The sequence below is a fragment of the Pleurodeles waltl genome, chromosome 5, assembly GCF_031143425.1.
Source record: "Pleurodeles waltl isolate 20211129_DDA chromosome 5, aPleWal1.hap1.20221129, whole genome shotgun sequence".
Taxonomy (NCBI): Eukaryota; Metazoa; Chordata; class Amphibia; order Caudata; family Salamandridae; genus Pleurodeles; species Pleurodeles waltl.
This window is the reverse complement of record NC_090444.1, coordinates 1,125,886,643-1,125,901,831: the sequence shown is the minus strand read 5'-3', so window position 1 is coordinate 1,125,901,831 and position 15,189 is coordinate 1,125,886,643. Positions and strand designations below refer to the sequence as shown.

The window sequence follows — 15,189 nt, the reverse complement described above, 5'->3', positions numbered from 1 at the left end:
TTGGGCACCTGCTGCATAAGGCTTAGGTATAGTCCCTGTCTGCTCTAAACTGCCAAAAATGTCTGCTGCTAGTTTATCGCAGTCCATATTTACGATCTAAAGTACAAACGAAGCAAAGCACTAAACTCTAAAAGAACAATCAAAAAACCTACAATGCAAAGGGCTGGAGCAGCACCCCTATGTTTAGCATCAATGAATCAAAATGAAAGCACATAGGAAGCAAGTCATAGGATTTGTGCGCTCACAGTGAGTCCACATAATAGCATTAACATTCCAATCCTAACATGGTGCTCCTGGCAAGAGGATCTTCCCAATTCCTCTTAAGTTTCCAGGGAAATGCACAGTGACAAAAAACAGCTGTCAGGGCACTCATGACCATGTAATTAGAAGTAAGTGATGTATCAATATGCAACGTATATTGGTATTAACAACATAAAGAGTTTCAAGCTCAATTTATTCTTGAAACAGAAAAGTTCATCATAGTAAACACAAAGTTGTCCTTTGAAGTCAGTGTTCATGTAGTAAACACAACATTGAAGTCAGTATCCATGTAGCACATACAGCCTGTGTGTTCCTCCTCTCCCACCCCGCCTGGTTTTCCTGGGTCTATTTTGCGTCGGCCTAGTTCCCATTGTCCCAGTCTTATCCTCTGGACCTCAGCTAAAAAAAGAGGGAGTGCCCTGTTGTACTACCCTGTCCTGTCTGGAAGTATTGGAAATAGCACTTAAATCACTGTTGTTGGTAGAAACACTATTTAGTGAGGATGAGGAGCCTAAATCAGAACTTAGCAGGGACTCATTTCTTTTGGATAAATGATCATATTTGCGGGAGAATGTAAAGATCCTACCATTTTTGTAATCCAACTCATCTCGCCTAAGTTTACGCGCCTTTCTTTGTGTGATCTCATATTGATGTAGCTCCAAAATTTCATTAAGAATTTTATAGTTCTTAGCCGTTGGTTCCTCCATGTTCATATTGTTGATATCTGTTTCTAATTCAGCAATTTCTGTTTGTAATTTAGTGATTTTCCTCTCCGAGTTCTCTATCAAAATATTCATTAGTCTAAATGAACTTGACACTATTTCTTGTTCCAATTGTCCAATAAATCTGGATCAAGATCGTCAAAAGTGGGAAAAATATGTGATCTTAAACCTCTAGGTATCCTGTTGAGTTTTGCATATTGTTTTAAGGTTGCCCCATCCCACCATTTAGACACCTCCTGTTTCTTCAATTTCTCTAATTTGAAGAACTTGTCACGAAGCCCCATTTTGGTGTGTTGGGCACCTGCTGCATAAGGCTTAGGTATAGTCCCTGTCTGCTCTAAACTGCCAAAAATGTCTGCTGCTAGTTTATCGCGGTCCATATTTACGATCTAAAGTACAAACGAAGCAAAGCACTAAACTCTAAAAGAACAATCAAAAAACCTACAATGCAAAGGGCTGGAGCAGCACCCCTATGTTTAGCATCAATGAATCAAAATGAAAGCACATAGGAAGCAAGTCATAGGATTTGTGCGCTCACAGTGAGTCCACATAATAGCATTAACATTCCAATCCTAACATGGTGCTCCTGGCAAGAGGATCTTCCCAATTCCTCTTAAGTTTCCAGGGAAATGCACAGTGACAAAAAACAGCTGTCAGGGCACTCATGAACATGTAATTAGAAGTAAGTGATGTATCAATATGCAACGTATATTGGTATTAACAACATAAAGAGTTTCAAGCTCAATTTATTCTTGAAACAGAAAAGTTAATCATAGTAAACACAAAGTTGTCCTTTGAAGTCAGTGTTCATGTAGTAAACACAACATTGAAGTCAGTATCCATGTAGCACGTACAGCCTGTGTGTTCCTCCTCTCCCACCCCGCCTGGTTTTCCTGGGTCTATTTTGCGTCGGCCTAGTTCCCATTGTCCCTGTCTTATCCTCTGGACCTCTGCTAAAAAAAGAGGGAGTGCCCTGTTGTACTACCCTGTCCTGTCTGGAAGTATTGGAAATAGCACTTAAATCACTGTTGTTGGTAGAAACACTATTTAGTGAGGATGAGGAGCCTAAATCAGAACTTAGCAGGGACTCATTTCTTTTGGATAAATGATCATATTTGCGGGAGAATGTAAAGATCCTACCATTTTTGTAATCCAACTCATCTCGCCTAAGTTTACGCGCCTTTCTTTGTGTGATCTCATATTGATGTAGCTCCAAAATTTCATTAAGAATTTAATAGTTCTTAGCCATTGGTTCCTCCATGTTCATATTGTTAATATCTGTTTCTAATTCAGCAATTTCTGTTTGTAATTTAGTGATTTTCCTCTCCGAGTTCTCTATCAAAATATTCATTAGTCTAAATGAACTTGACACTATTTCTTGTTCCCAATTGTCCAATAAATCTGGATCAAGATCGTCAAAAGTGGGAAAAATATGTGATCTTAAACCTCTAGGTATCCTGTTGAGTTTTACATATTGTTTTAAGGTTGCCCCATCCCACCATTTAGAGACCTCCTGTTTCTTCAATTTCTCTAATTTGAAGAACTTTTCACGAAGCCCCATTTTGGTGTGTTGGGCACCTGCTGCATAAGGCTTAGGTATAGTCCCTGTCTGCTCTAAACTGCCAAAAATGTCTGCTGCTTGTTTATCGCGGTCCATATTTACGATCAAAAGTACAAACGAAGCAAAGCACTCAACTCTAAAAGAACAATCAAAAAACCTACAATGCAAAGGGCTGGAGCAGCACCCCTATGTTTAGCATCAATGAATCAAAATGAAAGCACATAGGAAGCAAGTCATAGGATTTGGGCGCTCACAGTGAGTCCACATAATAGCATTAACATTCCAATCCTAACATGGTGCTCCTGGCAAGAGGATCTTCCCAATTCCTCTTAAGTTTCCAGGGAAACTCACAGTGACAAAAAACAGCTGTCAGGGCACTCATGAACATGTAATTAGAAGTAAGTGATGTATCAATATGCAACGTATATTGGTATTAACAACATAAAGAGTTTCAAGCTCAATTTATTCTTGAAACAGAAAAGTTCATCATAGTAAACACAGAGTTGTCCTTTGAAGTCAGTGTTCATGGAGTAAACACAACATTGAAGTCAGTATCCATGTAGCACATACAGCCTGTGTGTTCCTCCTCTCCCACCCCGCCTGGTTTTCCTGGGTCTATTTTGCGTCGGCCTAGTTCCCATTGTCCCTGTCTTATCCTCTGGACCTCTGCTAAAAAAAGAGGGAGTGCCCTGTTGTACTACCCTGTCCTGTCTGGAAGTATTGGAAATAGCACTTAAATCACTGTTGTTGGTAGAAACACTATTTAGTGAGGATGAGGAGCCTAAATCAGAACTTAGCGGGGACTCATTTCATTGGATAAATGATCATATTTGCGGGAGAATGTAAAGATCCTACCATTTTTGTAATCCAACTCATCTCGCCTAAGTTTACGCGCCTTTCTTTGAGTGATCTCATATTGATGTAGCTCCAAAATTTCATTAAGAATTTTATAGTTCTTAGCCGTTGGTTCCTCCATGTTCATATTGTTGATATCTGTTTCTAATTCAGCAATTTCTGTTTGTAATTTAGTGATTTTCCTCTCCGAGTTCTCTATCAAAATATTCATTAGTCTAAATGAACTTGACACTATTTCTTGTTCCCAATTGTCCAATAAATCTGGATCAAGATCGTCAAAAGTGGGAAAAATATGTGATTTTAAACCTCTAGGTATCCTGTCGAGTTTTACATATTGCTTTAAGGTTGCCCCATCCCACCATTTAGACACCTCCTGTTTCTTCAATTTCTCTCATTTGAAGAACTTGTCACGAAGCCCCATTTTGGTGTGTTGGGCACCTGCTGCATAAGGCTTAGGTATAGTCCCTTTCTGCTCTAAACTGCCAAAAATGCCTGCTGCTAGTTTATGGCGGTCCATATTTACGATCTAAAGTACAAACGAAGCAAAGCACTCAACTCTAAAAGAATAATCAAAAACCTACAATGCAAAGGGCTGGAGCAGCACCCCTATGTTTAGCATCAATGAATCAAAATGAAAGCACATAGGAAGCAAGTCATAGGATTTGGGCGCTCACAGTGAGTCCACATAATAGCATTAACATTTCAATCCTAACATGGTGCTCCTGGCAAGAGGATCTTCCCAATTCCTCTAATGTTTCCAGGGAAACTCACAGTGACAAAAAACAGCTGTCAGGGCACTCATGAACATGTAATTAGAAGTAAGTGATGTATCAATATGCAACGTATATTGGTATTAACAACATAAAGAGTTTCAAGCTCAATTTATTCTTGAAACAGAAAAGTTCATCATAGTAAACACAAAGTTGTCCTTTGAAGTCAGTGTTCATGTAGTAAACACAACATTGAAGTCAGTATCCATGTAGCACATACAGCCTGTGTGTTCCTCCTCTCCCACCCCGCCTGGTTTTCCTGGGTCTATTTTGCATCGGCCTAGTTCCCATTGTCCCTGTCTTGTCCTCTGGACCTCTGCTAAAAAAAGAAGGAGTGCCCTGTTGTACTACCCTGTCCTGTCTGGAAGTATTGGAAATAGCACTTAAATCACTGTTGTTGGTAGAAACACTATTTAGTGAGGATGAGGAGCCTAAATCAGAACCTAGCGGGGACTCATTTCTTTTGGATAAATGATCATTTGCGGGAGAATGTAAAGATCCTACCATTTTTGTAATCCAACTCATCTCGCCTAAGTTTACGCGCCTTTCTTTGTGTGATCTCATATTGATGTAGCTCCAAAATTTCATTAAGAATTTTATAGTTCTTAGCCGTTGGTTCCTCCATGTTCATATTGTTGATATCTGTTTCTAATTCAGCAATTTCTGTTTGTAATTTAGTGATTTTCCTCTCCGAGTTCTCTATCAAAATATTCATTAGTCTAAATGAACTTGACACTATTTCTTGTTCCCAATTGTCCAATAAATCTGGATCAAGATCGTCAAAAGTGGGAAAAATATGTGATCTTAAACCTCTAGGTATCCTGTTGAGTTTTACATATTGCTTTAAGGTTGCCCCATCCCACCATTTAGACACCTCCTGTTTCTTCAATTTCTCTCATTTGAAGAACTTGTCACGAAGCCCCATTTTGGTGTGTTGGGCACCTGCTGCATAAGGCTTAGGTATAGTCCCTTTCTGCTCTAAACTGCCAAAAATGCCTGCTGCTAGTTTATGGCGGTCCATATTTACGATCTAAAGTACAAACGAAGCAAAGCACTCAACTCTAAAAGAATAATCAAAAACCTACAATGCAAAGGGCTGGAGCAGCACCCCTATGTTTAGCATCAATGAATCAAAATGAAAGCACATAGGAAGCAAGTCATAGGATTTGGGCGCTCACAGTGAGTCCACATAATAGCATTAACATTTCAATCCTAACATGGTGCTCCTGGCAAGAGGATCTTCCCAATTCCTCTAATGTTTCCAGGGAAACTCACAGTGACAATAAACAGCTGTCAGGGCACTCATGAACATGTAATTAGAAGTAAGTGATGTATCAATATGCAACGTATATTGGTATTAACAACATAAAGAGTTTCAAGCTCAATTTATTCTTGAAACAGAAAAGTTCATCATAGTAAACACAAAGTTGTCCTTTGAAGTCAGTGTTCATGTAGTAAACACAACATTGAAGTCAGTATCCATGTAGCACATACAGCCTGTGTGTTCCTCCTCTCCCACCCCGCCTGGTTTTCCTGGGTCTATTTTGCATCGGCCTAGTTCCCATTGTCCCTGTCTTGTCCTCTGGACCTCTGCTAAAAAAAGAGGGAGTGCCCTGTTGTACTACCCTGTCCTGTCTGGAAGTATTGGAAATAGCACTTAAATCACTGTTGTTGGTAGAAACACTATTTAGTGAGGATGAGGAGCCTAAATCAGAACCTAGCGGGGACTCATTTCTTTTGGATAAATGATCATTTGCGGGAGAATGTAAGGATCCTACCATTTTTGTAATCCAACTCATCTCGCCTAAGTTTACGCGCCTTTCTTTGTGTGATCTCATATTGATGTAGCTCCAAAATTTCATTAAGAATTTTATAGTTCTTAGCCGTTGGTTCCTCCATGTTCATATTGTTGATATCTGTTTCTAATTCAGCAATTTCTGTTTGTAATTTAGTGATTTTCCTCTCCGAGTTCTCTATCAAAATATTCATTAGTCTAAATGAACTTGACACTATTTCTTGTTCCCAATTGTCCAATAAATCTGGATCAAGATCGTCAAAAGTGGGAAAAATATGTGATCTTAAACCTCTAGGTATCCTGTTGAGTTTTACATATTGTTTTAAGGTTGCCCCATCCCACCATTTAGACACCTCCTGTTTCTTCAATTTCTCTAATTTGAAGAATTTGTCACGAAGCCCCATTTTGGTGTGTTGGGCACCTGCTGCATAAGGCTTAGGTATAGTCCCTGTCTGCTCTAAACTGCCAAAAATGTCTGCTGCTAGTTTATCGCGGTCCATATTTAGGATCTAAAGTACAAACGAAGCAAAGCACTCAACTCTAAAAGAACAATCAAAAAACCTACAATGCAAAGGGCTGGAGCAGCACCCCTATGTTTAGCATCAATGAATCAAAATGAAAGCACATAGGAAGCAAGTCATAGGATTTGGGTGCTCACAGTGAGCCCACATAATAGCATTAACATTCCAATCCTAACATGGTGCTCCTGGCAAGAGGATCTTCCCAATTCCTCTAATGTTTCCAGGGAAACTCACAGTGACAAAAAACAGCTGTCAGGGCACTCATGAACATGTAATTAGAAGTAATTGATGTATCAATATGCAACGTATATTGGTATTAACAACATAAAGAGTTTCAAGCTCAATTTATTCTTGAAACAGAAAAGTTCATCATAGTAAACACAAAGTTGTCCTTTGAAGTCAGTTTTCATGTAGTAAACACAACATTGAAGTCAGTATCCATGTAGCACATACAGCCTGTGTGTTCCTCCTCTCCCACCCCGCCTGGTTTTCCTGGGTCTATTTTGCGTCGGCCTAGTTCCCATTGTCCCTGTCTTATCCTCTGGACCTCTGCTAAAAAAAGAGGGAGTGCCCTGTTGTACTACCCTGTCCTGTCTGGAAGTATTGGAAATAGCACTTAAATCACTGTTGTTTGTAGAAACAATATTTAGTGAGGATGAGGAGCCTAAATCAGAACTTAGCGGGGACTCATTTCTTTTGGATAAATGATCATATTTGCGGGAGAATGTAAAGATCCTACCATTTTTGTAATCCAACTCATCTCACCTAAGTTTACGCGCCTTTCTGTGTGTGATCTCATATTGATGTAGCTCCAAAATTTCATTAAGAATTTTATAGTTCTTAGCCGTTGGTTCCTCCATGTTCATATTGTTGATATCTGTTTCTAATTCAGCAATTTCTGTTTGTAATTTTGTGATTTTCCTCTCTGAGTTCTCTATCAAAATATTCCTTAGTCTAAATGAACTTGACACTATTTCTTGTTCCCAATTGTCCAATAAATATGGATCAAGATCGTCAAAAGTGGGAAAAATATGTGATCTTAAACCTCTAGGTATCCTGTTGAGTTTTACATATTGTTTTAAGGTTGCCCCATCCCACCATTTAGACACCTCCTGTTTCTTCAATTTCTCTAATTTGAAGAACTTGTCACGAAGCCCCATTTTGGTGTGTTGGGCACCTGCTGCATAAGGCTTAGGTATAGTCTCTGTCTGCTCTAAACTGCCAAAAATGTCTGCTGCTAGTTTATCGCGGTCCATATTTACGATCTAAAGTACAAACGAAGCAAAGCACTAAACTCTAAAAGAACAATCAAAAAAACTACAATGCAAAGGGCTGGAGCAGCACCCCTATGTTTAGCATCAATGAATCAAAATGAAAGCACATAGGAAACAAGTCATAGGATTTGGGCGCTCACAGTGAGTCCACATAATAGCATTAACATTCCAATCCTAACATGATGCTCCTGGCAAGAGGATTTTCCCAATTCCTGTAATGTTTCCAGGGAAACTCACAGTGACAAAAAACAGCTTTCAGGGCACTCATGAACATGTAATTAGAAGTAAGTGATGTATCAATATGCAACATATATTGGTATTAACAACATAAAGAGTTTCAAGCTCAATTTATTCTTGAAACAGAAAAGTTCATCATAGTAAACACAAAGTTGTCCTTTGAAGTCAGTGTTCATGTAGTAAACACAACATTAAAGTCAGTATCCATGTAGCACATACAGCCTGTGTGTTCCTCCTCTCCCACCCCGCCTGGTTTTCCTGGGTCTATTTTGCATCGGCCTAGTTCCCATTGTCCCTGTCTTGTCCTCTGGACCGCTGCTAAAAAAAGAGGGAGTGCCCTGTTGTACTACTCTGTCCTGTCTGGAAGTATTGGAAATAGCACTTAAATCACTGTTGTTGGTAGAAACACTATTTAGTGAGGATGAGGAGCCTAAATCAGAACTTAGCGGGGACTCATTTCTTTTGGATAAATGATCATATTTGCGGGAGAATGTAAAGATCCTACCATTTTTGTAATCCAACTCATCTCGCCTAAGTTTATGCGTCTTCCTTTGTGTGATCTCATATTGATGTAGCTCCAAAATTTCGTTAAGAATTTTATAGTTCTTAGCCGTTGGTTCCTCCATGTTCATATTGCTGATATCTGTTTCTAATTCAGCAATTTCTGTTTGTAATTTAGTGATTTTCCTCTCCGAGTTCTCTATCAAAATATTCATTAGTCTAAATGAACTTGACACTATTTCTTGTTCCCAATTGTCCAATAAATCTGGATCAAGATCGTCAAAAGTGGGAAAAATATGTGATCTTAAACCTCTAGGTATCCTGTTGAGTTTTACATATTGTTTTAAGGTTGCCCCATCCCACCATTTAGACACCTCCTGTTTCTTCAATTTCTCTAATTTGAAGAACTTGTCACAAAGCCCCATTTTGGTGTGTTGGGCACCTGCTGCATAACGCTTAGGAATAGTCCCTGTCTGCTCTAAACTGCCAAAAATGTCTGCTTCTAGTTTATCACAGTCCATATTTAGGATCTAAAGTACAAACGAAGCAAAGCACTCAACTCTAAAAGAACAATCAAAAAACCTACAATGCAAAGGGCTAGAACAGCACCCCTATGTTTAGCATCAATGAATCAAAATGAAAGAACATAGGAAGCAAGTCATATGATTTGTGCGCTCACAGTGAGTCCACATAATAGCATTAACATTCCAATCCTAACATGGTGCTCCTGGCAAGAGGATCTTCCCAATTCCTCTTAAGTTTCCAGGGAAACTCACAGTGACAAAAAACAGCTGTCAGGGCACTCATGAACATGTAATTAGAAGTAAGTGATGTATCAATATGCAACGTATATTGGTATTAACAACATAAAGAGTTTCAAGCTCAATTTATTCTTGAAACAGAAAAGTTCATCATAGTAAACACAAAGTTGTCCTTTGAAGTCAGTGTTCATGTAGTAAACACAACATTGAAGTCAGTATCCATGTAGCACATACAGCCTGTGTGTTCCTCCTCTCCCACCCCGCCTGGTTTTCCTGGGTCTATTTTGCGTCGGCCTAGTTCCCATTGTCCCTGTCTTATCCTCTGGACCTCTGCTAAAAAAAGAGGGAGTGCCCTGTTGTACTACCCTGTCCTGTCTGGAAGTATTGGAAATAGCACTTAAATCACTGTTGTTGGTAGAAACACTATTTAGTGAGGATGAGGAGCCTAAATCAGAACTTAGCGGGGACTCATTTCTTTTGGATAAATGATCATATTTGCGGGAGAATGTAAAGATCCTACCATTTTTGTAATCCAACTCATCTCGCCTAAGTTTACGCGCCTTTCTTTGTGTGATCTCATATTGATGTAGCTCCAAAATTTCATTAAGAATTTTATAGTTCTTAGCCGTTGGTTCCTCCATGTTCATATTGTTGATATCTGTTTCTAATTCAGCGATTTCTGTTTGTAATTTAGTGATTTTCCTCTCCGAGTTCTCTATCAAAATATTCATTAGTCTAAATGAACTTGACACTATTTCTTGTTCCCAATTGTCCAATAAATCTGGATCAAGATCGTCAAAAGTGGGAAAAATATGTGATCTTAAACCTCTAGGTATCCTGTTGAGTTTTACATATTGTTTTAAGGTTGCCCCATCCCACCATTTAGACACCTCCTGTTTCTTCAATTTCTCTAATTTGAAGAACTTTTCACGAAGCCCCATTTTGGTGTGTTGGGCACCTGCTGCATAAGGCTTAGGTATAGTCCCTGTCTGCTCTAAACTGCCAAAAATGTCTGCTGCTTGTTTATCGCGGTCCATATTTACGATCAAAAGTACAAACGAAGCAAAGCACTCAACTCTAAAAGAACAATCAAAAAACCTACAATGCAAAGGGCTGGAGCAGCACCCCTATGTTTAGCATCAATGAATCAAAATGAAAGCACATAGGAAGCAAGTCATAGGATTTGGGCGCTCACAGTGAGTCCACATAATAGCATTAACATTCCAATCCTAACATGGTGCTCCTGGCAAGAGGATCTTCCCAATTCCTCTTAAGTTTCCAGGGAAACTCACAGTGACAAAAAACAGCTGTCAGGGCACTCATGAACATGTAATTAGAAGTAAGTGATGTATCAATATGCAACGTATATTGGTATTAACAACATAAAGAGTTTCAAGCTCAATTTATTCTTGAAACAGAAAAGTTCATCATAGTAAACACAGAGTTGTCCTTTGAAGTCAGTGTTTATGGAGTAAACACAACATTGAAGTCAGTATCCATGTAGCACATACAGCCTGTGTGTTCCTCCTCTCCCACCCCGCCTGGTTTTCCTGGGTCTATTTTGCGTCGGCCTAGTTCCCATTGTCCCTGTCTTATCCTCTGGACCTCTGCTAAAAAAAGAGGGAGTGCCCTGTTGTACTACCCTGTCCTGTCTGGAAGTATTGGAAATAGCACTTAAATCACTGTTGTTGGTAGAAACACTATTTAGTGAGGATGAGGAGCCTAAATCAGAACTTAGCGGGGACTCATTTCATTGGATAAATGATCATATTTGCGGGAGAATGTAAAGATCCTACCATTTTTGTAATCCAACTCATCTCGCCTAAGTTTACGCGCCTTTCTTTGAGTGATCTCATATTGATGTAGCTCCAAAATTTCATTAAGAATTTTATAGTTCTTAGCCGTTGGTTCCTCCATGTTCATATTGTTGATATCTGTTTCTAATTCAGCAATTTCTGTTTGTAATTTAGTGATTTTCCTCTCCGAGTTCTCTATCAAAATATTCATTAGTCTAAATGAACTTGACACTATTTCTTGTTCCCAATTGTCCAATAAATCTGGATCAAGATCGTCAAAAGTGGGAAAAATATGTGATTTTAAACCTCTAGGTATCCTGTCGAGTTTTACATATTGCTTTAAGGTTGCCCCATCCCACCATTTAGACACCTCCTGTTTCTTCAATTTCTCTCATTTGAAGAACTTGTCACGAAGCCCCATTTTGGTGTGTTGGGCACCTGCTGCATAAGGCTTAGGTATAGTCCCTTTCTGCTCTAAACTGCCAAAAATGCCTGCTGCTAGTTTATGGCGGTCCATATTTACGATCTAAAGTACAAACGAAGCAAAGCACTCAACTCTAAAAGAACAATCAAAAACCTACAATGCAAAGGGCTGGAGCAGCACCCCTATGTTTAGCATCAATGAATCAAAATGAAAGCACATAGGAAGCAAGTCATAGGATTTGGGCGCTCACAGTGAGTCCACATAATAGCATTAACATTTCAATCCTAACATGGTGCTCCTGGCAAGAGGATCTTCCCAATTCCTCTAATGTTTCCAGGGAAACTCACAGTGCCAAAAAACAGCTGTCAGGGCACTCATGAACATGTAATTAGAAGTAAGTGATGTATCAATATGCAACGTATATTGGTATTAACAACATAAAGAGTTTCAAGCTCAATTTATTCTTGAAACAGAAAAGTTCATCATAGTAAACACAAAGTTGTCCTTTGAAGTCAGTGTTCATGTAGTAAACACAACATTGAAGTCAGTATCCATGTAGCACATACAGCCTGTGTGTTCCTCCTCTCCCACCCCGCCTGGTTTTCCTGGGTCTATTTTGCATCGGCCTAGTTCCCATTGTCCCTGTCTTGTCCTCTGGACCTCTGCTAAAAAAAGAGGGAGTGCCCTGTTGTACTACCCTGTCCTGTCTGGAAGTATTGGAAATAGCACTTAAATCACTGTTGTTGGTAGAAACACTATTTAGTGAGGATGAGGAGCCTAAATCAGAACCTAGCGGGGACTCATTTCTTTTGGATAAATGATCATATTTGCGGGAGAATGTAAAGATCCTACCATTTTTGTAATCCAACTCATCTCGCCTAAGTTTACGCGCCTTTCTTTGTGTGATCTCATATTGATGTAGCTCCAAAATTTCATTAAGAATTTTATAGTTCTTAGCCGTTGGTTCCTCCATGTTCATATTGTTGATATCTGTTTCTAATTCAGCAATTTCTGTTTGTAATTTAGTGATTTTCCTCTCCGAGTTCTCTATCAAAATATTCATTAGTCTAAATGAACTTGACACTATTTCTTGTTCCCAATTGTCCAATAAATCTGGATCAAGATCGTCAAAAGTGGGAAAAATATGTGATCTTAAACCTCTAGGTATCCTGTTGAGTTTTACATATTGTTTTAAGGTTGCCCCATCCCACCATTTAGACACCTCCTGTTTCTTCAATTTCTCTAATTTGAAGAATTTGTCACGAAGCCCCATTTTGGTGTGTTGGGCACCTGCTGCATAAGGCTTAGGTATAGTCCCTGTCTGCTCTAAACTGCCAAAAATGTCTGCTGCTAGTTTATCGCGGTCCATATTTAGGATCTAAAGTACAAACGAAGCAAAGCACTCAACTCTAAAAGAACAATCAAAAAACCTACAATGCAAAGGGCTGGAGCAGCACCCCTATGTTTAGCATCAATGAATCAAAATGAAAGCACATAGGAAGCAAGTCATAGGATTTGGGTGCTCACAGTGAGCCCACATAATAGCATTAACATTCCAATCCTAACATGGTGCTCCTGGCAAGAGGATCTTCCCAATTCCTCTAATGTTTCCAGGGAAACTCACAGTGACAAAAAACAGCTGTCAGGGCACTCATGAACATGTAATTAGAAGTAATTGATGTATCAATATGCAACGTATATTGGTATTAACAACATAAAGAGTTTCAAGCTCAATTTATTCTTGAAACAGAAAAGTTCATCATAGTAAACACAAAGTTGTCCTTTGAAGTCAGTTTTCATGTAGTAAACACAACACTGAAGTCAGTATCCATGTAGCACATACAGCCTGTGTGTTCCTCCTCTCCCACCCCGCCTGGTTTTCCTGGGTCTATTTTGCGTCGGCCTAGTTCCCATTGTCCCTGTCTTATCCTCTGGACCTCTGCTAAAAAAAGAGGGAGTGCCCTGTTGTACTACCCTGTCCTGTCTGGAAGTATTGGAAATAGCACTTAAATCACTGTTGTTGGTAGAAACAATATTTAGTGAGGATGAGGAGCCTAAATCAGAACTTAGCGGGGACTCATTTCTTTTGGATAAATGATCATATTTGCGGGAGAATGTAAAGATCCTACCATTTTTGTAATCCAACTCATCTCACCTAAGTTTACGCGCCTTTCTGTGTGTGATCTCATATTGATGTAGCTCCAAAATTTCATTAAGAATTTTATAGTTCTTAGCCGTTGGTTCCTCCATGTTCATATTGTTGATATCTGTTTCTAATTCAGCAATTTCTGTTTGTAATTTTGTGATTTTCCTCTCTGAGTTCTCTATCAAAATATTCCTTAGTCTAAATGAACTTGACACTATTTCTTGTTCCCAATTGTCCAATAAATATGGATCAAGATCGTCAAAAGTGGGAAAAATATGTGATCTTAAACCTCTAGGTATCCTGTTGAGTTTTACATATTGTTTTAAGGTTGCCCCATCCCACCATTTAGACACCTCCTGTTTCTTCAATTTCTCTAATTTGAAGAACTTGTCACGAAGCCCCATTTTGGTGTGTTGGGCACCTGCTGCATAAGGCTTAGGTATAGTCTCTGTCTGCTCTAAACTGCCAAAAATGTCTGCTGCTAGTTTATCGCGGTCCATATTTACGATCTAAAGTACAAACGAAGCAAAGCACTAAACTCTAAAAGAACAATCAAAAAAACTACAATGCAAAGGGCTGGAGCAGCACCCCTATGTTTAGCATCAATGAATCAAAATGAAAGCACATAGGAAACAAGTCATAGGATTTGGGCGCTCACAGTGAGTCCACATAATAGCATTAACATTCCAATCCTAACATGATGCTCCTGGCAAGAGGATTTTCCCAATTCCTGTAATGTTTCCAGGGAAACTCACAGTGACAAAAAACAGCTTTCAGGGCACTCATGAACATGTAATTAGAAGTAAGTGATGTATCAATATGCAACATATATTGGTATTAACAACATAAAGAGTTTCAAGCTCAATTTATTCTTGAAACAGAAAAGTTCATCATAGTAAACACAAAGTTGTCCTTTGAAGTCAGTGTTCATGTAGTAAACACAACATTGAAGTCAGTATCCATGTAGCACATACAGCCTGTGTGTTCCTCCTCTCCCACCCCGCCTGGTTTTCCTGGGTCTATTTTGCATCGGCCTAGTTCCCATTGTCCCTGTCTTGTCCTCTGGACCTCTGCTAAAAAAAGAGGGAGTGCCCTGTTGTACTACCCTGTCCTGTCTGGAAGTATTGGAAATAGCACTTAAATCACTGTTGTTGGTAGAAACACTATTTAGTGAGGATGAGGAGCCTAAATCAGAACCTAGCGGGGACTCATTTCTTTTGGATAAATGATCATATTTGCGGGAGAATGTAAAGATCCTACCATTTTTGTAATCCAACTCATCTCGCCTAAGTTTACGCGCCTTTCTTTGTGTGATCTCATATTGATGTAGCTCCAAAATTTCATTAAGAATTTTATAGTTCTTAGCCGTTGGTTCCTCCATGTTCATATTGTTGATATCTGTTTCTAATTCAGCAATTTCTGTTTGTAATTTAGTGATTTTCCTCTCCGAGTTCTCTATCAAAATATTCATTAGTCTAAATGAACTTGACACTATTTCTTGTTCCCAATTGTCCAATAAATCTGGATCAAGATCGTCAAAAGTGGGAAAAATATGTGATCTTAAA

At 39.1% G+C, this 15,189-nt stretch overlaps 1 protein-coding gene across 1 annotated transcript in view; it reads right to left on the bottom strand.

Moving 5' to 3' along the window:
- The window catches only part of LOC138297092 (cytadherence high molecular weight protein 2-like), a 112,390-nt gene that overhangs the window by 57,800 nt on the left and 39,401 nt on the right, over window positions 1–15,189 (bottom strand). The window contains exons 13-14 of the mRNA XM_069236595.1: window positions 11,055–11,198; window positions 3,400–3,543 (exon numbers count right to left, since the gene is read on the bottom strand). Of these exons, the coding sequence (XP_069092696.1) occupies window positions 3,400–3,543; window positions 11,055–11,198 (288 nt within the window). The remainder of the gene's footprint in view (window positions 1–3,399; window positions 3,544–11,054; window positions 11,199–15,189) is intronic.